General features: G+C 36.5%; 1 protein-coding gene across 7 annotated transcripts in view; it reads left to right on the top strand.

The window, feature by feature from the left end:
* The window catches only part of SUPT3H (SPT3 homolog, SAGA and STAGA complex component), a 549045-nt gene that overhangs the window by 409519 nt on the left and 113468 nt on the right, over positions 1–26058 (top strand). For 6 of the 7 annotated variants that reach the window (XM_087438676.1, XM_087438675.1, XM_087438677.1 and 3 more), the window contains exons 8-11: positions 1216–1328; positions 2129–2236; positions 5784–5951; positions 12482–12592. In XM_087438676.1, the coding sequence (XP_087294802.1) occupies positions 1216–1328; positions 2129–2236; positions 5784–5951; positions 12482–12592 (500 nt within the window). The remainder of the gene's footprint in view (positions 1–1215; positions 1329–2128; positions 2237–5783; positions 5952–12481; positions 12593–26058) is intronic. The other variant, XM_087438678.1, reaches the window with a different exon arrangement.

Here is a 26058-nt window from a genome sequence, read left to right as displayed (position 1 = left end):
GCTTTGGATATGTGCTTCGATAGCAGGACTTAATGTCTTCTATGATTTATTTAAAAGAAAACTCTTCTGTATGTGGAATCTATGAAGACTGTATCTATAAAGATCAAAACATCATGCTTTGAGTTACTGTTAAGTGTTTTATGGACCTGTGGGACCAGATTAATCAAAAGAATAATCAGTGGATTTTTTTAAATAGATTATGTTATAGATACGATAAAATCTTCACTATCAATCTTTTCCCTCTAGGTTACTGGCTAAATTAGTAATACCTAATGAAGGCCTTATATCACGTTAGACTCTGCTTAGCACTGTGGCAGTTTAGAGATATTTAACGGAAGGTTCCACATGTGCTTGGTACTGTTAGGTATGCAGAGAGACCTGGTGGTTGCCCACAAAGAACTTATAATATGGTTTGCGAAATTATAAGCAGACATGAAAGGATATCTGCTGATATAAGTATTCAATAAATGACTAGAGTGGGGAAGTATCTCTCTGGCCTGTCTGGGCAGGTTCATATGAATGAAGAAGAGTGATGAGAGGGCATTCCATGCAGGGAAAGGAGCAAGAGTGAACATGGAGAGGATTATCCTCAAGGCCAGGTGACATGTGAATAGGGAACAATATAAAGGCAAGTTGGAATCAGACTGGATGGTTTTAAGAGTCAGGCTTAAGAATTTAGACATCTCTGTAATAAGGAAAATGTAACCACAGTCTTAGATCAGGCCAGATATCAGTTTATTCTCTTTAATTCTAAATTCGCAACTTTGAGCCTCTTCTAGTAATAGACATGTTTTGAAAGGTATTAAAAATACGATTTCTGTATGTTCCGTTTTTCATCACAGGTTCTTTCTTGCAGGATTTTCTTTCCACAAGAATAAAGTAAAGTAACATCAAGCAAGTAACTCTTCTGACTATTGCTATAACATAATCTATGGCCAGTGGTAACTTATTCTGACGCAGTGTGAGAAATGCTAAACATTAGAGGTTTAGTTTACTATGTCATGTAGCATAGATACAAAATAAATGACCCAAATGTAGAACGGATTTCTTGGGGCCAGACTATCTAGACACTAATAAAACTTTGAAAACATTGCATTTTATATGCGTTATTTTTCATATGCAATTTTCAAGAGACATATTTTTCATTTTGTGATAGTAACATGCAGTATTAAAACACTTCAAAAATTAAATTTTCTATGCTTGTTTTTTTAATAGCCAAAAAAGCCTCCAAATTTCGAGACTGGTTGGACTGCAGTAGCATGGAGATAAAACCCGATGCTGGCGCTATGGAAATTTTAGCATATTTAGCACATGAAACTGTGGCACAGGTAAGAATTCTAATCTGTCATATGAGACCATACGTGACTGGCCATATAGGCTTTCTCCTATCCCTGTCCATGATCAATTCTTCTTCCACCTGCTGCTCTACCAGGAATGAGAACAGCCATGAACTTTCTTCTATGACAATCTGATCATTTTCTGAAATTTAGTTCATTTGTGTTTCTTTGCATCCTCAGCTTTGGTGGGTATTAGGATAATAGTGACTGTTTCTTGCAACTTTATCCTAATCAGAAATGGAATGCCTGCTTACTTTTTCTCAACATTGAATTCTAAGTACACATCTGCCTTGTTTAGAGATTATTTTTGAACTTTGAAAAATACCTTTCTACATATGTACAATCTACTGACTGCTTGCCAAAATCTGAGTCTGGAATCACTGCCCTTTAACAGTTTCTCAAAGCATGGTCCTTAGACCACAAGCATTAGCATCTCCTTCGTTCTTGTTTGAATTGTAAATTCCTAAGCTACCCCTGAGAGCAGACCTACTGAATTAGAATCTCAGGGCTTGGAGCCCAGAAATCTGTTTTTTAAAATGCATCCCTAGTGGTTATGAAATAAAGTTTGAGGACTACTCCCCAAAAGGTCAGAATATATCATTTCTATTCATGGGTGGGTCCATTTACCAGTCAGTGAAGGCATGTATGTGCCCATGTTCACAATACAGATTTTGAGGCAGACACTATTATCAATAACATTTGGAATGTCCTGCTCTTAGTTCTGCCACTTTGGTGACATTGATGATTATCTCCAGCTATATGGCTTGATTTTCATTGCTCTGATCTTTCAGTTAGTGGATCTGGCTCTTCTTGTGAGGCAGGACATGGTAGCCAAGGCAGGAGACCCCTTCAGCCACGCCATTTCTGCAACCTTCATTCAGTATCACAACTCTGCTGAGGTAAGTATCAAAAAATCTCTTTGACACATCTGTGGATTTTTTCTCATTTCTGGTATTTACATTAGTAGTTCTCTTGAAAAAGATTATGTAGGAGTTTATAGCCCTCAGAGACTCTTAGTACATTCAACATTCAAATAAATATTTATTGAGCACCTACTGCATGCTGGGCCCTAACAATCCACAGATACGGTGATTTTTTTCCCCTCAGTGAGAGAGGGATAGTTGCAGAGCATGTCTCATTCCCATGGGAGGTCAACAACTGGTTTAGGTAACTGAATAACATTGAAAAAAGTTACTTATTTCTTTGTACCTCAAAGATGAGAAGATTATTATTAATAAGTCATGACATTTATTGATAATTTTACTTTCCAGTTATTGATCCGTCTCTAAACATGACTTCAAAAAGCATGGCTCCATTCATCCTTCGTGTTTAGCTTGGCCCTACGCTGTGAAGATCACATCCTTTGTGATCCAGTTTATGTTGCTGAGATCCCTACCTAGGAGGACTGCAAAGTCTTCTGGCCAACTTTAAGGATTTGTGTAATGACAGTGTACCACTTCTGGTATAAAAAATATTCTTTGTAAGCAGCAAGTGACAAAAAACCAGAAATGTAGTATTTATTTGATGAATTTGCTAATACTTGACCTTTTTTACTGACATAAACAGCAATTTCATATAATTCAATCCAGTAACCATAGAGAAGACGGCAAGGAGGTTAGGTTAACATCTACATGTGTAATTGTGAAGTGAGCTTTGGTTCAAGTTGGGTGAAATATATAATCTGAAAATGTCTAATCCCCTTTGAGAATCTGACAAAAACTATAAACCCTTTCTCCATAAACATATTCACAAATCTTGCATACAATTTTAGGGTGTTCAGAGACCCTGTGAATCCATTCTATGGATCTAAGGGATCTATGAACTTTATGGACCCTAAGTTTAAGTATTTCTTCTATAGGATACTTAGAAAATATATATGGGTATATGCCTTTATAGCAACTTATTACAAGCCAAGAGTTTGACATCTTTTTGTGCTTTTTGGAGAATCAGATTGGCTTGGAATCCAAGTAGAAATTAAAATGTTTGTGCCCATTAAAAATCCATTTTTTTCTTGGTAAAGGTCACACATCATTATCAGTCAACATACTTTAAAAGTCTCTAAAGCTTACCCAGTTGATTAAACACTAGTTGTTTTCTTTATGTTACAAACCCAAATTATGATGTCAAAGAACACCCTTTAAAATGTCTTTGATATATGTTCACTTTATGAATATGTGTATAAGTATGCTTTTCATTAACATCAGACAAATTTGTTGTAACATTTCTAATTGAAGAAATTTACAGTGAACATAACAAGCCTAGTTTTCCCTTAACATTCAAGGGATTGCTTGCATGGCTAGGAAAACTCTTTATTTCCCCCCCTGTCTTGGTTCTCCAGGGTGGCCACGCTGCCCTGGGCAACTGCTCAGCAACCACAGCCGCTGTTCCCAGCTACCCAGCAGTTAAGAAAAATGGCCTATGTGTGCTGGATTTCCTGGGCTCTCTGGGAGGTGGGAGCATGAGTGTCGGAAAGCATCCTGACTAAATATGTTAGTACAAGCCTCAAGCTTTTCCCTGGCCTGCCAGACACCCCTCCTCTTATGCGACTGGTGGTCAAAATGAACATTCAGAGGGACTGGAAGTCTTCCTGCCCTTTATTACCTGACAAAACACAAAGAGAATGGTCATTCTAAAGTGGGAATCTTACTCATCAACTACAAATCAGCAACCACATCAAGGGCCTGCTTTCAGGACTTGACCAACTTGGGTACAAAGGGGGACTCTGGAGACTGGTATCATCTGTATTCAGGGAGATAAAACATTCTGTAAAACAAACAAGGAAATAAATGAACAAGCAAACAAATCAAGATAGCATATACTAATTTCTAAATGAGTGGCAAAGACAGAAAGTGCAGAGGTAAAAAACAAAAAATTCCCTAATTACAATCAGAGAAGACTTCAGAGAAGAAGCTGGGTGTTGAAGGAAAGATAGGACTGCTTTGATAAGATGATAAAAGTGGGGAGAATACTCCAGGCCTCAGAGGCAGCATAAGTAAAATTGTACAAGGGAAAAAAAAAATCTCTGATTAAAATATCCAAGCAAAGGATTCATTGAGGATGGGTAATAGAAAGTTTGATTAGAAAGTTAAGGCCTTAGACTCTTAGTTATTAAGGAAGAATTGAAGATTTCTTGGCTAAAATGTGATGAGTTCAAAAGGGCATTTTAAGAAGCTCCAAATGGAGGTGCTATGTGCAGTGGATTGGAACTGGAAACTCAAGGCATGGAGTTAAGACACAGTGCATTCTGTTTTACTAATTATCATTGTTGAGCACTAACCATATAGGGAATTGAGCTAGTTAAGCTTGGGTTTCTCATATTAGATCAGCAAGTTTAATATTAATTCAAGTTAATTTTCTGGGTTTTTTTTCCTAGCATATGATTTATGCACAGGAAGAGTGATCCCTAGGAGTTATCTTGTTTTTCCTAAGGACAACTCATGCCAGATTTGCTTATTCCTTCTTATTTGATAATGTTTCTAGGCAAGCAGATCAAAGAAATACTCTTGAAACCAATATCTGAGTTTCAGCAAAACATTTTACAAAGTTTAGCATAATTTTTAAATACATTATAGAGAATTGTAGGTCAGTAGATAATATGGTTAGTGCAGTTGATAGAATGAAGAAAATGTAGATTAATAATACCATATATGAAAAACACTTAATAGACTTATTTGCCTATAAATTTCTTAGGAGCCAAATTGTGATGTTACTGATAAGGAAACTTTTTTAGTTTTATTTTATAGGCACCATCCTATAGGATGGATATTGACACAGTGGAGGATGTCTAAAGGGGAGTAATCAGGGGGTGAAGGAACCTGAGAACATATCTCATAATAGGTGCTTGAAGGAACTTGAGGTGTTTGACCTATAGCAGAGAAGAGGCTGTGAAATGTAACAGTCTTTAAATATTTGAATTGCTTCCACATGGAAGAGAGAACAGACTTGTAGTCATAGCCAAAGGAACCCAGATAGATATGAGAGATACTATCAAAGAAAGAAGGAACTAGATGTCAGAGGAGTTAGAGGTATCTACATGGACCCTAAGACATTGAGTTTGAGTTACTGGGAGAAGGCTGGTCACCACTGATACGAATAATGTCTGGAAGGCATCTAGTTTGGGGGAAGGTTTAGAGGTTCCTTTTGAAACATGTAAGTTTGAAATGCTAACAGAACTTCCAAGTGGAAATGTCTGTATCTGACAAAATCAGCAGAAATTTTGGAAGCTGTATCTGAGGAATCCTGCTTTTATCTAAATGATTAGATTAAAAATTAACATAGTTAGGCCCTTAAGGGCAAGATGGGGTCATCATTTCTATGGACTGGATAATAATAAATTGTGTTCTTATATTTGTAAGCTTCAAATAGTATTAAATTCATGAGATATTAAAATAGAATGCTGGTAGAAGCCCTGGTCACTTGATTTCAAAGCCACATCTCTTTGGGCAGGGGTCTTGCCTGAAGTCCTACCCAGACTCCCCTGAGAACACACCTCCTCCTACACCAACAGCTCCATCATCTGGATCACAGCACTCAGGGAAAACCACATCAGGATCCCTAGGGAATGGGAGCGCTGGACAAGAGTCAGCTAAAACCAAGCAAAAGAAAAGAAAAAAGGTCTGTGATAATTTTTTTTTCTTTTTCTTTTTTTGGTGCAGAGTGGAGAAGGTCTTAATTGAGTTCTTTTCAGAAGTATGGAAAATGTGCTCTGTTTTTCTCATTATTCAAATTTTTAGAGGCAGCCAGTTTGCACTTAACAGTGCTTAATGACTTCTACTTTAACTTTTTTAACGGCTTTTTTCTAGATAAAGCAAGATATTGATTTTTTCTAATATTTTATTATAAAAATTTGCAAACATACAAAAAGTTAAAAGAATTATATAGTGAACACCATTTATCTGCCATCTAGATTCCACAATTAACATTTTATTTACTGTTTATTTATTACATTAATGTTTATTATATCTATGCATGTAATTGTTCCTTTAGTCATCCATTAATTTGTCTTTTTTTTTTGATACATTGCAAAGTAAGCTGTAAACAGTACACTTCATGCCTCAACACTTCATTATGTATAATTTGTTTATGGTTCTATTTTTTAAGGTAAAATTTATACACAGTGAACCACTCAATTCTTAAGTATATAACTTGGTGAATTTTGACAAATGTATAAACCTGTTATTTTCTAAACCCTTCTCAAGATATAAAACATTACCGTCAGTTCAGAAAGTTCATTCATGCCACCTCGCAGTCAGTTCCCGCCATCCTCCTCAGAAGAGCAACCACTGTTCTGATTTTTTCATCATAGATTAGTTTTTTCTATTCTAGAACTTCATATAAAGAAAATATAGTATATTCACTCTTTTGTGTGAAATTTCTTTCATTCAGGATATTTTTGAAATTTATGTTTTTCAATATAAGTATAATTTATTCCTCTTTATTCCATTGTTCGAATATATCTGTTTATGTATTCTCATTTTGGTGGACACCTAGGCTGTTTCCAGTTTTTGAGGTATTATGAATAAACCTGTTATGAGCATTTTTATACAAGTCTTTGTGGACAAATGCCTTTGTTTCTCTTAGGTAAATAACTAGGAATGAAATTACTGGGTCATAGAGTAGGTATGTGTCTGGTTTTTAAAGAAACTCCAAGATTTTTTTTCCCAAAATGGTTGTATCTTTTTATACTTCCACCAGCAATATATGAGAGTTCCAGTTGCTCCACGTGCTCGAGGACATGCTTGTCATTGTTTTCACTTTTAACCATTCTAATGGATAAGTGACTCATTATAGTTTGAATTTGCATTTCCCTGATGACTAATGATGTTGAACATTTTTTCATGTGCTAATCAGCCATTCATATATCTTCCTCAGGGAAGAGTCTCTTCAAATCCTATACCCAATTTTTTTGAGGGAGGGTTGTCTTTTATTACCAATTTGTAGGAGTTCTTTATATATCCTTTGTAGCAATCCTTTGTCAAATGTATGTTTTTCACATATTTTCTCTTGGTTTGTGGCTTACCTATTCATTGTCTTAATGGTGTATTTTGATGAGCAGAAGTTTTGAGCTTCTAATGAAGTCTAATTTATCCAGTTTCTTCTTTTATGTTTATTACTTTCTGTGTCCTGTCTAAGAAACCTTTGGCTACTCCCGAGTCATGATGATATTCTCCTATGTTTTCTTCTGGAAACTTCATAGCTTTAGCTTTTATGTTTAGTTCTATTAATCAAGTCACATTAACTTTCGTGTATTTTATGAGGTATTTCGTGTATTTCATTTTTTTACACATGAATATCTAGTTATTGCAGAACCATTTGTTGAAGACTCTTTTCTCCCATTGGATTGCTTTGGCAGCTTTGTTGAAAATCAAATGGCTGTAAGATCTATCAATCTTGTTGAAAGCTATTAAATTAGAGTCATTTTACAGCAAAGTTTTCCTGAATAAAGTATTAACCCAGTCTAAGTCTGAATTCTCCTAAATTCGAAATTAGTGACATCAGAATTAATTATGTCCCACTTCAAAGCTATTAATTATTTCTCTATTTACTCATCCATATCTTTCTACATTCAAACTCTTGCTATATTTTGATTTTTACTAACTGGAAACATAAGCTATAGTAGTAACATGGTACAATTCATTCTACATAAATAATAAAGCCTCTATTATATACCAGCTATGTGTATAGGAGCCAGGAAATTTGATGTATAGCCGTATTCTGATGCTATCATTATAATCTTGGGCACACCCTTTATCTTCACTCTCTCATCTATAAAATAAGGTAGGAGTTGAGAAAGTTTAGAATAGCTGATAACTTGTGTTCCTTCCAGATTTGATAATGTGTGAATCCTTGAATTCACTAGTTCTCTCTTGTCTTCCCCTTAAATACCTTTTCTAGTGTTTATTTCCTCAGTTAAAGCTTTTCCTAATTATTTAGAACTACCATTTTAACATTTAACATCTTAAACTTTGAAATGAGGAAATTAACTCTATTATATACTATAACCTTTGGCCTGACCCACCTTCATCTGAAGAGAAATCTTCTATAAGTACGAAGCTCTGGGAGAGCTGTCTGTACAACAGTGAGGAGAGAGACACTTGCCTGGCCAGTCAGATTATATGTCAACCTTTGTGGTCAGTAAGTGACAGAAGTATTAATAATAGTGGTACTAACCTGTCATTTGCTCTCATCTGAGATACGTGTTACTCCTCTGTAAGACTTAATATTTCAAGTTTAACAAAAGATCTAGTCCACTGTTACAGATGTGTAAAGAATAAGAGGCAATTATCTGAGATTCCAGGTCCTTGGCAAAGGGAAAGCTGATAAAGGAGAGGATACTTTTATCTTGACAAGAACTTTGAAGTTGGGAAGAAAAGAGTCAGGACAGGTACAAGCCTTTGTAAGAGATCGAGGGGTAACAGAAGTTTCAATATAACTTCCTTATACCACATTTGAGAGTTCAAACTGCTGAGAGGTTTTATTCAGTGCAAGCCCGCAAGGACAAGCAGAGGGACAATACTCAAATCCAGGAAGTATGTGGGACTCCCTATGATACTTCAGCTTCCAGTACCCAGCCTCAGTTTTTGGATGAAGAGACGTGAATAAAGATGAAATGGAAGAATACAAGAATGGAGTATGAATGCAACCAAGAGGAGGAGGAACTGACCTACGAAGAACTGTACCAAGCAGCTTGTACTTTACTTAAGGAAGTAAAGAGTTTAGTCCCCACAGAGATTTTGACACCCACTGGACAACAGAACTCAATATTTTGTCAAATATGTGTGTTCTTTTTAAAAAAATTTAAAGAATATCTAAAATGTGGGTACATTCAGAGTAGGAAAGATGAATTGATACATAAATCTAATACTCTCCATATGTGTTCACAGCAGATGTAAGATTTTTCAATATTAGATAACAAATATATAAATTTAATGCTAATTCTTCTGATACAATTTTGAAGAATATTATAAAAATGTTAGAGTCACTGCTAAATTAAAAATTCTAAACTTGGTATGAATTTTGAATTTGAACAGATGATATGTACCTTGGTAAGGTACTGTATCTTGACAGAAATGTGAAGTTATTTGTTGAGGTGGAAACAATACTGAGAATACAACATTTTAGATTTAAAGATTCCCTTCCTAAGAACTCAATGGGCAAGTCAAGAAAGTATGAAAGTGAACATGGTAACTTGATGCTAATGTTTGCAGTTGCTTAATTATAGCAGATAAACCTGAAATTGGCCAAGTGGAAAATCGAATGACATTCTTCACAAAATTGAATATTTTTCTTTTTGTATAAGTTAACTTCATCTTTTTGGCAAAGATAACATGATTCAACCAGGCTGGCTTACTTGTCTCCATATCTTACAATAGCAATCACAGGTAGTTTCTAACTTATGCTTCCTACTTCAGTGCTCTCAAATCCTATTTGTTTGCCATGCCAGAGGTTCTGAGCGATTTTGACCAAAATGTTCTATACCAAAACCAAATATATTGGGGAAAGTAGAGGAAGAGTAGAATCTCTATTGACCGTGGAGAAAAGAAATGAAAAATAAATCCAGTTTGTAGGGAGAGAGGAGATGCCATAGAAGGATACACAGGAAGGACTTTCCACTCCACTTAGTGTGCAGGATATTGACCCTCTTGATGTCCCTTTTTTGTATTTCCACTGGAAAACTTACTTTAGATTCCAAATCCAGCTAAATATTTGCATTCATTTCCACAAATGGATAGAATGCCTCAACTTACTTCACAAGCATTTGTTAAATCGAGAAGGTTAATGTCTATATTAGTCATATTCATATTTTGGAGCTGATTTGACTCACAGAAGAGTCTTTACCCTTATCTGGTACCTTATAATTGCATTTATTTTAATATATTCCAACTGGGACAAAGTATTTGGAATGAGAATTGAGACAGCATTCAAAAAAAAAATCCTGTGCACTTTTGTATTAGTGCCAAAGTGAGGGGTTAAGATAACTTAATCCATGTTATTGTGGGCATAGCAGATGTGTTATTTAGGGTATTGTTGGAATGAAATTGAGAAAGATACCCTAGAGTAAATTCCTATTTGGCTTATTTCAAATCTTGTTAAAATAGTAAAAATAATCAAGATCTGTTTTGTTTTATATTTTAAGTCTTTTTTTAGGTTCAGCTTGGATAATTAGCAGTGCTCTCGTTTCGTAGGAATTTTTACATTATGTTACTAGTTTGTAATAGGAAAAGCATGCACAAGGTACCAAAAGTATTATTTTAAAAATACCGAAGGATATACAGTAAAAAATGTCTTCTCTAACTCCTGTCCTCCAGCTACCCATTTATCCTCCAAGAGATAAGCACTGTTACTGATTTTTGGTGTACCCCTGCAGAAGTGTTCTGTGCTTCAATGAGTGTAAATGTACAGCCTTCTTTTTTTTTTAAACAAGTGGAACCATAATGCCACCCAGTTGGATACCCTGCGTTTTTTCACACAATATATCTTAGAGGTAGCTCCATAGGAGTATGTCTGTAACTACTTCATTCTTTTTGGTGGTTGCTGTGGTTTCTGTTTCGTTGAATAGGTGTATCATAATTTATTTCAGTGTTCCCTCATTGATGAACGTTTAGTTTATCAATCCAAATAGTGCTGCAGTGAATATCCGTATGTATATATATAGTATGTGTGTAATATATCTGTAGGATAAATTCTTAGAGGTGAAGTTGCTGGGTCAAAAATGATTGTGCTGGGCCAGCTGGGTGGCGTAGCGGTGAAGCTCGTGTGCTCCACTTCGGCAGCCCGGGGTTCGCAGGCTCGAATCCCGGGCACGAACCGATGCACCTCTCATCAAGCCATGTGTGGCGGCATCCCATATACAACATAGAGGAAGATGGGCACAAATGTTAGCTCAGAGCCAATCTTCCTCACAAAAGAAAAATGGTTCTGCTTTTTCATCTTGATAAGATTTTACTAAATTGCTGTCTATAGAGGTTGTACTAGTTATACCCCTACAAGGAATTATGAGAGTGGTAATTATAGTAATTATCAGAGAAACCGATAATCTTAATTGAATGACTTCTGAATGACTTCTAGTCATAGTGATACACAGCTACTATTTCTTTCTCTTGACTCTTTGGTGTTGATACCCTGGCATCTGGTATCCACTGCACTTAAAATAAATTAGCTTATTTCAGAACATGGAGGTTCCATTTTTAACTCTTAATTTAAATAATAACTTAATGCTATTAATAGCTAACGTGTACTGTTCTAAATGGTTTAGATATATCAACTCATTTAATTTTCAGAAAAATCCTATAAAGCAAGTGTAATTATTATCCCAATTTTACAGATGAGGACACTGAAGTGCAGAGATATTAAATAACTTGACAGAGCTGGTAACTGCTAGGGCTGGGATCTGGACCCAGGTAGTTGGGAAGCCAGAGCCTGCAACTAAACCACGAAAGTATAATGCCCCTATTGAGCATTTTAATGTTTTTTTTAAAAAAATCACACTACACACATTTCTTGAGTTGGTATTCATACTCTCATTGCAAATAATCTTTCTCTTTCTTATATCTTTTTGTACTTTCAAACCTGCCTTTTACAGATGAGGCAGATTAAAATAGAAGATTCTTGTTTTATTTTGTTTTTGCCCTGAGGACACCTAGAAAATTAAGAACCAAGTTGAAATGATCTTTTATGACAGTCCCCAGTACTATAAATATATAGCAGTTTTACATTTTTCTTTTTAAAATTGATGACCCTCAAGTTATTTCAGAAATATGCCCAACAAACTCTCAAGATTTATAATAATAAATGTTTAAATGTTTTTTAAAAAAATAGCTTCCTGTGCTTCTTTTAGCAAGCCCCCCTGACACTTTTCCTCTGCACGCAAGTGGCTGTATTCTCCTGTACCTTGACATGCAGGCCTAGGTGAAATATTGTGGGCATAAAACTTGCATTTGGTAGGTCTGCTAGGAAGGGGTCATGTAAAAGTCATCTTTGATTTGTTAATGGGATTTTTTTTAGATGTAGTATATGGCAGCAGTGATGTGTATCCTAAGGGAAAAAAACATCCATTTTATAAAAGTTTATTTTCATATTTTATACACTGCAGTTCTGTTGTGTGTTTTTGATTTAGTAACAATTTATGTGTTTTTCTGTCGCAGAACACTGCGGCCTGTGGTGTTGAGGCCCACAGCGATGCCATCCAGCCCTGCCACATCAGAGAGGCCGTTCGACGCTACGGCCACAAGATTGGCCCCCTTTCCCCGTTCACAGTACGTAATAACAGAGTTATAAAAAGTTATATTTATAATCTGAAAGAATTTTGATTTTCAAGTGGTCAAATGAAGAAGCAATGGAATTGTTGAAAGCAATTTGTGGTGACTGTAATTTTGTTGTATAAAAGTGGCATAATTCTCTTGGGAAATAAAAGTTAGTCATTTTTGTCTCTTTTTGGAAGGACAATTTTTTTCTACAAAATATTATTTTCTTTCAATTACAAATTATGCTTTTTTGTTGGGGCTTATATTTTCTATTTTTCAAAGCTTGAGTTTATAAAACTTTTTTGTCAAATTATATGTATCCAGATATTGCCAGAAGCACTTTATATTTTAAAATTGGTTAGATTGGCAATACCACTTCTATCAGATGTCCTGCTCCTAAACATACTTTGAGTTGGAAGAAGAAGAAATGATTTCTTTACTCGCTTTGAAGAAGGCTGAAATGCAGACAGTCTTTCACATCTTCAAATGGTTTTAAAACTTATAATCAGGGTTTTTTTGTGCTTTTTTTTTTAATGGAGAATTAAAGACTTTATATTTCAGCAGCCTAAAGAAAGTACATGTGTGTGTGTGTGTGTGTATTAATTAAATGCTCACTTTGTGGCCCTTTTTTTTTTTAAATCTTTATGTTAATAGAACTTTCTCCAAGTCCTTCTCTGTTTATAAGGAATTGGTTTGATTTTCATAAAGTGAGGTTTGATTTATATGACTGAGAAATAGTAGAGTGTACCTTTTTTTAAATATTGCTTTCTGCTTTAACATACTAAAGCAGAATATATATGTATAGCATTATACATACGTACGTAAGTATAACATAGTATGTGTTTTTTCCTAAGAGTAGATTTTACTATTGATTGATAGAAGTCATGATTTCGTCTACATTATATCATCTCCTTTTTTACTGTGTTTTAGTTAAAGAGAGTAGTTTCTTTCCTTTCTTTGTTCTCATTAGTTTTTGTTCATTGTATGGATTCTCGGTGTGACAACAAGAATGTGTCAGAAGCTTTTTACATGTGTCTCCAAGCATTTTGTAATGGTGATGATTGTTTTCACTTTTGTTTAATATTTAAAACTTTCTAATGTATTATAAGAACATGATTTTAATACTACTGATTAAAGCAATATCCTTTTGCATGAATGTTTTTAGATTATTATAGTTGAAAGAATGAAATCAAGTATCTCTTGTTTTATTTTTTCCTACGTGATAGATAAGACTATTTTAAGCAATAAGCCAAAAGGAAGATGAGATTTAGAAAAATAGGAGATGATTGGAAGAATTTAGAAACCAATTGAAATTGAAAGAATCAACTTATAACACAGGATTAAAAAGATCAAATCCATAGATAAGATCCAAATAATGACTTAATAGGTTGAGCAATGGAGTGGAGAGAGAAGAAATAGGAGGCAGTGTTGACAATAATCTAGATATAATTAAGAGTAGCAAGGGGAACCAGGATTTTTGCAAAGTAACCTAAAATGGTAACTAAAAGTAACGGATAAAATTACATGAAGGAAAATGTATCTAAGGCAAGGGAAAAATCTCCTAATCATGAAGTCTGTGATATTTCCTCATGAGGAAGTGGTGGCAGTGGTGGCTGCTTCATTTTTCAAGTTTTTGTTTTTAAGTAGACTAGACAGATCACTTGAGAACTATCTTGGTTGATGACATTATTTGTGTGTGTGTGCATGTGTGTGTATTCATATTCAGCCAGCCCCGGTGGTCTAGTGGTTACGATTTGAGCTCTCATTGCCACAGTCCGGTTCTCTTCCCAGCCAGGGAACCACACCACCCATCTGTCATTGTCATACTGTGGCAGCCATTTGTTGCTGTGATGCTGAAGGCTATGCCACTGGTATTTCAAATACCAGCAGGGTCACCCATGGTGGACAGGTTTCAGCAGAGCTTCCAGACTAAGACAGACTAGGAAGAAAGATCTGGCTACCCACTTCTGAAAAGATTAGCCATGAAAACCCAATGAACAGCAGTGGAGCATTGGCTGTTATAGCACCAGAAGGTGAAAGGATGGTGCAGATAAGACAGGGCAGAGGAGCCGGCCCTGTGGCGCAGGTGGTTGGGTACGTGCGCTCTGCTGCGGTGGCCCGGGTTTAGCGGTTCAGATCCTGGGCGCACACTGACGCACCGCCTGTCAAAGCCATGCTGTGGCGTCGTCACATGTAGGGTGGAGGAGGATGGGCATGGATGTTAGCCCAGGGCCAGTCTTCCTCAGCAAAAAGGGGAGGATTGGCAGATGTTAGCTCAGAGCCAATCTTCCTCACAAAAAAAAAAAAAAAAAGACAGGGCAGGGTTCCACTCTGCTGTACGCAGGGTGCTAGGAGTCAGAATTGACTCAACGGCACTAACAACAAATGTATATATTCATTCCCCCATGTCTAACCTGGTACTCTATTATTCATCTATTGTTGCTTTTATAATCTGATTGTAGTATATGGTCAGAAAATGTAGTTAAAACTAAGTTCAGATAAAGTTTAAACTAATTTTTATCTAATAAACATATAATCTATATGCTTTTTAAAACTAATGATGCAATTTTAAAATGCTTAATTTAAATAGATCTGGAAAATACAACAAATAAGCCATGACCTAGAAGGTTCACTTAGCCACTACCAAAGCAGACAGGCAAAATCAACAGCAGGTGGTAAAGAACTCCACCAGACAGGGGTACTAAGTTTTTATAACTCATCAGAAAGGACCCACTTTGAAAGGTCTGCTCCATTTCCTAGAGCTACAAGAATTTGCGCAGGACTGAATATGCCTACTCCACTTTATATCATGAGTAATATGATGAGGGAGACACAATGTCATGGCATATATTACAATACATAAATCTGCCTTTTAAAGTTAAAAATTCTCTTTAAAGTGGGATAGATTTGCAGAGTGTATGCTAACAATGGGCCACCTTGCCCTGGCTCCCACATACCTTCAACTGCTGGAAGGAGGTGCTCCTGATGTTGGGTGATGCTGATGTTCAGTTCCCTGATGACCAGTCCCTGAGGGGATACTTTATGCTGCAGTAGGGACACTTTGCTACCTATGCTTTGAGCTGCAGCTCCTAAGAGGAGAAGGAAGCATGTGGGCTGCCCCTATAGTAACTGTAGATTGAGACCTAAATTTTCATATGGAAAGGCTGAGCTAACTTACATCCAATGTAAAATTTCCTTTGTAAGCTAAAATTCCCATGAACAGCTAGTTTATATTTATGAACCATAGCGATTTTGTCCTTGCACCATGTCATTCTGAATCTAGAGTGCTTGTCTGATGTATACATAAATGTGACGTCTAACTTAGAATATCCATAACTTGATTCGTGTAGAGCCAATAATTTGAAATTAATTTGGAGAATTAAAATAACAACCAATAGTTATATGGAAACTAAATCCCAACATCAATCAATAAACCAATAAAATTCTGGCTTTAGTGAGGCATCATTCTGTTTTCTAGTGTATGACTTATGAAATAATTTTATACAAAATCACAACATGATCAATTTCAGGAATACAATTCATTGTGTAAAAAATTATAAGTGACGGGGCCAGCCCTGTGGCCTAGTGGTTAAGTTCAATATGCTCCACTTTGGCAGCCTGGGTTTGGTTATCCGGGCATGGACTTACACCACTCATCAGCGGCCATGCTGTGGCAGCAACCCACATACCAAATAGAGGAAGATTGGCACAGATGTTAGCTCAGGGCGAATCTTCCTCAGGGAAAAAAAAAAAATGTGAGTTCTTCACCTTGGGAATTAGTTGAAATGATAGAAGAAAGGAGTGATTAAAGCCACACTAGGTGGAAGAGAGGACAATGCTTTGCACTGAGTAGCTGCTGGAGGAGAGGGAAGGGGGAGGGCAGCAGAGACATCAGTTGCCTGCCACTCCTGAGTGCTGTGGAGACACTTAGAAACCACATCCCCACTCAGCTGGTGATGACAGTACTGTCTTTGTCATGTTGGTTTTAATTAGTGATTTCTTTCTTTTCTGTATTCTCACGTATTCTCAATCCTATGCAGAACATCAGAGAAAGCATCATATCTAGAAGATTTAAGTAATTTTCCTGAGGTTAAGCTATTAATTAGATTAAATGATGGAACCAAGGCTAAAATTCAGACCTTCCAACTCCCATCTCCAAAATCTTTCTCCTAAAATACACACTTTTGCAACTGTCCCCACCCCTATATACTTGATGTTCTGTACACACATGCTAAAGAACATTTAAAGAGACTAATTTGACCTTTAGCTTATTGTTTATTTTTCCTAAATAATTCTGAAAATAGCTTCAGAGTCTATGATTTGTAGTAGTAATTTTAGAGTAGTCACACACCCTGGAATGTCCTACGTAATTTTGATGCTTGTCATCTTATGTTGTCCTTTTACTCACAGCAGGTGGTATCACGTGTGGCTGTGTTGTGTGGTGATTAAGACTGTTCATCCTAGAGTCAAATGGCCAGGGTTCAGATCCCAGCTTTGCCACCTACTAGCTAAGTAGCCTTAAGGAAGTTTTTTAACCTCCCTGTGGCTCAGTTTCCTCATCTGTAAAATGGGTATAATAATAGAATATACCTCATGAAGAATTTAAGGAGTACTATAAACTTGACATGTGGTGAGCTCTTAATAAATTATATTAATAATAGCCGAAGTAGGAGGAGCAGTAGCAGCTGTAGTATATTTTCTAAAAGGGATTAGGTAAGAAGGATACAGACAGGGCCGGCCCCGTGGCTTAGCGGTTAAGTGCGCGCTCCGCTACTGGCGACCCGGGTTCGGATCCTGGGCGCACACTGACGCACTGCTTCTCCGCCCATGGTGAGGCCGCGTCCCACATACAGCAACTAGAAGGATGTGCAACTATGACGTACAACTATCTACTGGGGCTTTGGGGGGAAAAAGAAAAAAAGAAGGATACAGACAGACTAAAGTAGAAACCATTCCCCATACTACCCAACCACACAGACACACACACACGCACACAGGCCTCACTTTATAATCCCAGAAGAAACTAAAACGTGAATCATAGTGTGATTTCTTTACATACTAATACTTTATACTGTTAAAATTTAAATACCATTTAATGATTATTGTTGCTGAAAATAAATGTTCATTTTTACTTTTTGGATTAATAATGGTTGAAGAACATTAATGGTCTTTTATCACCGTAGTCACCTTAAAAACTAAGGTCTCTATCTGAAGTGTGCATAGTTATCACTCGATTTTTGCACGCTAGCTAGAGTTTACACACTAGCTCTTAAGAAACAGAAATCTAAAGAACAAATGACATGGCCTCAGATTTATAAAGCTTCATCAAATTCAGTTTATATGAGTTTATATATTTGTATAAGTTATTGAAAACAAGTTTTCAGAGACTGATGAGTATATCAAAGTTGGTTATAATTTTTTTTAAATTATTACTAGCCACATTTCCCTCAGTTTTTAAAATTTCTTCATTTTATTGATTATGAAAGTAGTGCTAATATTTTAGAAAGTATAGAAAAGTAAAGGATAAAATAAAATTTACGTTAAGAAGGGCATCTGGGCCCAAAAAAAAAGGTGTAGCAAAAGCTGTAAATGAATTGTCATATCAGAAAATTAACTGGCATTTAATTGTTTGCAGAGTATTTTCTTCTCACAGCCTAAAAAGTCAAGTGCTTTTGGTAATGGTTTTTAAAAAAATATTCTTAGAATTTACTTGTGCAAGTTTAGAAGTAAAAAGCATTTTCAAATTTTGTGAATGAGGTGGACTTTTATAGTTAGAGCATTTTGTTTTTTCTCTCAGAGAGGATACTCCAAAGAGTAACCCAATGTACTGGCTGTCTGTCACATAGAGGATAGTCAGACATTTGTTTTATCTAGATCCTCACTTTTATAAGCAGTGGGGGGTGCCCATGGTTACCTATTCCAAAGCTCAATCCCAGCTCTCAATGGGAAGTGCTGTAAATGGCTGATTTAAACCAGGTCTGTAATTTTGAAAGCCAGAGAAAGGAAACTGTGTACATAGAGTGAGATGACATAATCCCGTGTGCAGTGCCTAAATCTGTTTTAATTTCTCCTGAGTGATAGTTATAGTAGAAAGATATATTAACCCTCTGAGCTTGTATGTTATCAGGTGGCTTTCTATTGAACTAGAATAGTGAGACAATAAAATTGTTCGTGTAAGCATGGTCATTAACCTAAATAATACCTTAAGTGCGTCCCTAGAAGTGTGTTGCTTCAGTATCCACTCAGCTGTCTACAATTCGGAGACAGAATCACCGTATTTTAAAGCTGGCTAAGCCTTGAGAAAGCCTTAGTCTCAGTCTCAGAGAAGCTTTGCAGTGTACCCAGAGGCACCATGTAAGTGAGTGACAGAGCTGACCCTAACGTCCAGCCTCTTGGCCCTCGGTTTTCTGCTCTTCCACCATGGCCAGTCACTTTGATGTGTATATAGTGCTAGGGATGCTCTCATGTCATTGATTCTCCAGGAATGTTTGCAATAGACAAATAGGGATAGAAAATATGAAATTTTCTTTAAGACTTCCTCATATTAAACTTTTAAAAACAAAAGTGGCATAGCAGATTGCTTTGAGTATTTTGATCTGGAATTTCACATTCATGAACAATTCTTATGTCGTGAGTGCATTAGATTAGTCTGCATTTTATGTGTTCAACCTGGAAAGTTAAATGTCACAAAATAGTAGAAAAATTTTGAAATGTAAATACCAAGTAGAAATTGGGTAGGAATTCTTACATGTTTGTGTTTTGACTGGAAGTAAAAATTTTCTCAATAAATTTTTGTAAGTACTAAATCTATCATTATAAATTGGAGCCAAGTACCTCTTTATAGTTGTGGGCCACTGATTCTCAGAAAAAAAATTAACATGTGGCATATTTATCATATAAGAATAACCTAACAATAAGTGTTCTCTAGAAAAAAATGTAAAACTTTAAATTTAATAGTTTTTAATTTTAAAATAAGGTAGGGGAAGGAATTTGTTACAAAATTTATTAGATCAAATTATATGAAATTGCAGTTTCTCTAGGTCAAAAAAAATTGAAAATCAGAAATTTTATATGGTTCAACTAATAGTGTTCAATTTAGGATTAATTAGGGAAAGAATGTTTGAAATGTGGAAATAAAGAAGTTGGAAGAGTTTGGGAGGGAAAATCATTAGAATCTGAGACAAGTGTTAGTTGATCAAATAATAACATAATATTTTAAAAGAATCTTTTCACCTGCATTATGTTATTTATTCTTACAACAGAGCAAGAAGAGTGTTATTATCCCCACTTTATAGATAAGAAGACTGAGATTTAGAGAAAAATTAAGTAACCAACTTAAGGTTACATAATAAGTACCAGAGTTCTATCTGTAAGTACAGGAGCTAAATACTCTGTGGTTCACTGGGACCATGGGCTTCAATGAATTCTCACTAATCCTACGCATTAAACTTCCTCTTTGCAGACTGGCCTCTGTTCTTAACTCTTTTAAGTGGTCTTATCCTGACAATATGAGATAGCATTTCCTAAACTATGTTGAGCAGAAGACAAGTGTTCCAAGAGGTATTAAAACATGTTCCACAAGAAAAGAGTTTCTTTATCAAATATTTCAGAAAATCTGTATGTTGTATCTAGAAGATCCACTCTTAAAATCTCATTCGGTTAAGAACAGTGAAGATGTTTTGAAATCAACGTTATGGGTGACAGTTGTAATATTATATCCATCATAGTGTCCACTTTATTTCCATATGTTATTTACGCAGCATTGAGAAGTTTTGATTCACAAATACAGCAGTTTTTAATAATGTTCTACACAGACCTGCAATAGTCTTAGTTCAAAAGAGAAATAGTAAGAATTTTTTGCTCAAAAGTTGTTTCACTAACAGTATCTAACAAGTGCTCACATTTTTAAACTGATAATGTTTAGACGGAATCAATATATGGATTTCTTATCCAGCATAACTCTTCATGGTTTTCTGGAAAATATTTTTTAAAGTATTTTAAAACATTGTAAGCTACTCAAACATGTCATAAAGAAAATCTCAGAGCCAGCCTTGATGGCCCAGCAGTTAAAGTTCTGCACCCTCCAATTCAGCAGCCTGGGTTCAGTTCCTGGGTACAGAACCACACCATTCGTCTGTCAGTAGCTATGCTGTGACAGTGGCTCACATAGAAGAACCAGAAGAACTTACAACTATACACAACTATGTACTGGGGCTTTGGAGGGGGGAAAGGAAGAAAAAAAAAGGAGGAAGATGTTAGCTTCGGGCAAATCTTCCCCTGTAAAAAAAAAGAAAAGAGAGAGAGAGAAAAGAAAATCTCAGTTACCTGTAGACCCTTCTCTGACAAATATTTGCTTAAAGTTTCAGGGTCAAATTTGTTTTCCTTTGCCTGTTGAATCCAAATTTGGTGAACTTCATTACTGATACATTTTCTACTGTTGTAAGCATAGCATCATAACTCTGTATTGCCAAATAGAACTGGCACAATCATGTTATATTGTAAAACTGTTTAATGTTTTCTTAAATCATCAGGCAGAATGGGGGGAGAAGGGAAGAGAGATATTATCTCATTTGAACTTTCTGCAGTAATACCTTAAATTGGGGCAGCCAGTGAATTTGTTTATAAGGAATTATCCAGGGCCTGGCCCCTTGGCAACAAGTGGTTAAAGTTCCACGTGCTCCACTTCAGCATCCCAGGTTCACAGGTTCGGATCCCAGGCACGAACCTACTCTACTCACTAGCCATGCTGTGGCAGTGTCCCACATACAAAATAGAGGAAGATTGGCACAGATGTTACCTCAGGGCTAATCTTCCTCAAGCCAAAAAAAAAAAAAAAAAAAAAGGAGGAGGGTTGGCAATGGATGTTAGCTCAGGGCGAATCTTCCTCAGCAAAAAAAAAGCAATTATCCAGTTCCATTTTGAAAAATTATCCAGTTCCATTTTGAAAAATTCTGGTATTATTAACAACTGGTTTGTTTTCACAGTAAACAGTGACCATTGAAACACATTTTGCTTTTTTTCTGCCTTCACTTTATATCACCTGTGAAGACCTCACATTTAGTTCACATGGGGTATACATGCTAAGGTGATGTACTCACCTGCACAGTTTTATATAGTGCAGTTATTTGGGCTGCTTTAAATATCAAAAAAAAAAAAAACGAACAAGCCAAAATTCCAAGACTTAACTTCCTAATCAACAAAACATTTATAAGAAGTTGAAATATCAACCATGAGATGACAGAACCTTTATTTTGACTAGCACAAAAATTGTAAATGGACATTCAAATCAAACATCTGTGAAGCCCCTAGAAATCCTTCTAAGAATCCTGGAATTTTCAGGAACATAGTGTGAAAAGGAAGGAATCAGTCTTCTCTGATGGGGGGCGTGGTTAAAGTAGAAATGAAAGATGATAGCCCTAATCAGCCCTGTGTATTTTCTCCAAGTTTGTATCCTTCAAAGTCTTTTTAAATTTGAAGTAGTTCAAGAAGGTAATGAATCTCTATTCATTGTAAGAGGCAGGCTGTATCTTGGAGAATAGAGGAATAATTTGAACTTGAGTGCAAGGAAAAAGGAGTAATTAACAACAAAGAGAAACTTTTTGAGCAGAATATTCTAAAAGGACCAAATCTTGAGATTTGAATGTGTTATTATAGTTTCTAGGTTTTTGCAGTCTTCTGCGGGAATGGAGATAGGATGGAAAAATATTTTGAGTGACTCCCAAAAGGAAATTATTTTTTTCTTAAAAAAAAAAAAAAATCACAGGATTCGTTTAACTCATAAATTCATGAAAGCAGCGAAAGGATTAGTTGGGAGAAACTAAACTAAGTTGAGATATTTCTAAACTTAAAAGTTGTGCTCTAAAAATGGCAATAAATTTCTTTTGTCTATGAATAAACAAGAAGATTGTAAATATTGTTAGACGTGTAACTCAGTCAGTATATTAAATTGCTCATGTTTACCTAGCAAATATACTATTTAAATTTTTAAATATTATATATCTAAACTAGGTGAATATTAGAAAAGAACACATTAGTTTTATTAAAATAGATTCTTTATTAACATTCATAAGCGTGTTTTAAGTGAGACGTTTGTGTACTGTTTTATTGACAATGTGACAGAAATCCCCTCCAGACAGCCGTGATGAAAGCTTGTTGAACTGGAGATGATTTACTTTTTGATGATTTCTTAAATAGTGTTATATACTTTAGTCTCACAAATATAATCATTGAACTGTCATTTAATTTACTGATGTAGTTGCAAAGTTAATCCCACAACATAATAAGTAGATTGTTTTAAGTGGAAAAGTTACACCTTCCAAAAATGAAACTGATACCTTGCTCTTATTGTGCCCAACATATATTTAAGGCTATAGCCAAGGTAGGAAAAATATGCAGGAAAAAATAATTACGCCTTGTTTTCCTGGCTGGCGTTTTAATTATGATTTGATTTAAACTAAATCCCCTAGGCTGTGTATGCACAGATCAAATATTCCATCCCCACACACCGCCTCTGCATGACCCCAAGCTGTGAGAAGAGAAAATCCATAGCCCATATGTCAGTCAGATGTTCATTCTTGCCCTGGCACCTGGATAGGCTCTCCCACCAGATTGGAGTGCACTTTCAGTTCTGGGCATATACCCAATTCGGAGTAGGCTCTCCAGATCTGGAAATATTTTGGTTGATTAGTTGGCAGAGGTCATGAGGGCAGAGCCCAATGTCAGGCTCTGAATTTGCCCAGGTGCATTCAAGGTAACAGCTGGGCAGCCGTGCCCTGGTGGAAATACCAGGGAGGGAGTATTTGAGTTGACTCTCTGGCTCCCGAAGTTCACAGCCTGACCTACAGTTTCCTGTCAATTCCAATTCAAACACTTGTGCAGATTTTATAGTTTCCAGTAAAGAAGTTAGAGACTACATTTCTGGCTCTGATTTAATTCTACATTCCTCATCTAACCTAAAACACCCACTCTCATATTCTAGACTAATTAGGTAAGAGCCTAATAAGTAAATAAGTTATAGTTGACAAGCATTCTTCATCCAAGCACAGTTCAAAGCACAGGCCTTCCTGATAGGGTGAAAGCACACTTCACATACAAGGGACAGCACTTGCTTTCGGAGTGTGGACTAGATAATAACAATCCATTTGCGGAATCCATATTTGTACAATTGAGCTACACATGATTTAGAAGTGCAAGGACTGGTGTTAACATCCCTACATGTCCTGAGATCCTTACAGCTCTGATATCTCCGTTTATTAATTCAATAAACATGTGCCAAACATTGAGGTAGAAATATGTGGAAATGGGGGTATGATGTATGGAGATAAGTAACTAGATGTTCCAATACAACAAAGGAGACGTGCATATAAGCAGTGCAGTGTGATGGGCATTGTAACTGAAGAGTGGACAGAGCGCCTCAGGTACAGAGAACAAGGGCACAGTCTGCCTGAGGAAGTCCAGGAAGCTTTGTACAGTCATTTACACTTGAACTGAGTTTATGAGACAGAGATGAGGGAAATGAGTAAGAATATTTTTTCTTGTGGTTTTTTTTTTTAATTTTTGAGGAAGATTAGCCCTGAGCTAGCATCTGTTGCCAATCCTCCTCTTTTTGCTGAGGAAGACTGGCCCTGGGCTAACATCCCTGCCCATCTTCCTCTACTTTATATGGGACGCCACCACAGCATGGCTTGATAGGCAGTGCATAGGTCCATGCCTGGGATCCGAACCTGCAAACCCCAGGCCACCAAAGCGGAGTGCATGAACTTAACTACTACACCACCGGGCCGGCCCCATGAGTAAGAATTTGGAAAAGATAATTCAGGCAGAAAGAAGAGCAGGAATAAAATGGGGAAAAAAAGATAGCTGTATGACCACAGTATGGCTGCTCAGGACAAGGTGAGGACCTGAGTGTAGAATACTTTGAGAGGACACGGAAGCATCAAAGGTAGGGCGAGGACATTTTGAGAAGAACTTTAACCTTCAAGCCAGTGTGTAGGCCAGCAGTTATCTATCTGGGGAATCTGGGGAATTCTGGCTGTCATCTGCAGAAACCCCAGATTACTTTTTTTACAGGTATTCTGCAAATAATAAAGTGTTTTCTCTAAATAAAACATAAATTTTTATCTCTGATATGTAGTGGGTTCTCAGTAAGATTTTGTTTGGAAAATTTCTTTTTAAACAACTGATGTGGTCATCAGGGAGCTATTTTAGAGGTTTTGAGCAAGGGGTTGATATGAACAGATCTGTGTTGTAGAAAAATAACTCGGATGATGGTGTAGTGGAGGAACTAGAGGTAAGAGAGATAATAGGCAGAGAGACCTCTGCAGGTGGCTGCTGCAGTATTGCAGGCAAGAGGCCAGAAAAGCCTCTGCTGAGGCAATGACATTGAGGACCGAGAAGATAGAATGTATTCAAGAGATATTTGGCATAAAGAATAAGTAGAACAAGACCCTGAATGAAAGAAGACTAAAATATCACAAGTTTGTAGTTTGGGTCAATGCGTAAAGCAGATAATTAAAAATATTCTCAAGAATAAGTTCAGGGCCGGCCCTGTGGCTTGGTGGTTAAGTGCGCGCGCTGCGATGCTGGCGGCCCGGGTTCGGATCCCGGGTGCGCATGGAGGCACCACTTCTCTGTCCATCCTGAGGCCGAGTCCCACATACAGCAACTAGAAGGGTGTGCAGCTGCGACATACAACTATCTACTGGGGCTTTGGGGGCAAAAAAATAAAATAAAATCTTAAAAAAAAAAAAAAAAAAAAGAATAAGTTCAGTGCTCAGATGCTTACAAAGAATTTGCATGAAGTTTAAGATTGAACGAGAAGACTAGTTTCAAGGGGATTTCCTGGGGAGGAGGGGTGGGGGGAGGGCACTCAATGCATAGATCACCTGAACTTAAAAAAAACAGACATTCTAGCTTTCTTTTTGAACTTCTGGGAGTGTTTATGTATATGACCAGAAAGTCCCACATATTATTATCCTGTTTTGATGAACAAATTGACTTTCTAAGCCATTAATGAATTTGGTCATGCATTCCTGAAAGATGACTATAATCTAACCAGATTTCAGACCTTGTTTCATCATTAAAGCCATGCCTGCAATAGCTTTGTGCTAGTGTAAGTTCCAGGGCATCATTTTTCTAAACTTGGATTAATGGCTGTCATCTCTTTGTGAACCCGTTGTCTCCACCACCACACACCCCCACACATAAACTCTAAGGAAAGTAATGGGAGCAACACTGACTCAGCAACCAGATTTTAGAGGACCGATGGAAGGATAAGTTGTTACATTTTTTGCTCTGTTTAAAGGAAATCCAGTCTTCCCAATTGTAGTGATGCTCCTAAGTGGAGACGCGCTCTGTGCAGTTCATCATCACCCACACAATTATTCCACCTCAACAGGCACTTCCAGTCCATGAGAAGCTCAGTCTCAATTTCAGACATTTTGCCCTTCCCTGCTAAGAGTCCCTCCTTTAGATTTATG

This window comes from Ceratotherium simum, chromosome 13 (genome assembly GCF_057802395.1).
Source record: "Ceratotherium simum simum isolate JZ-2026a chromosome 13, ASM5780239v1, whole genome shotgun sequence".
Taxonomy (NCBI): domain Eukaryota; kingdom Metazoa; phylum Chordata; class Mammalia; order Perissodactyla; family Rhinocerotidae; genus Ceratotherium; species Ceratotherium simum.
Note: the sequence above shows the minus strand (reverse complement) of the source record. Positions and strands in the feature narration are given on the sequence as shown.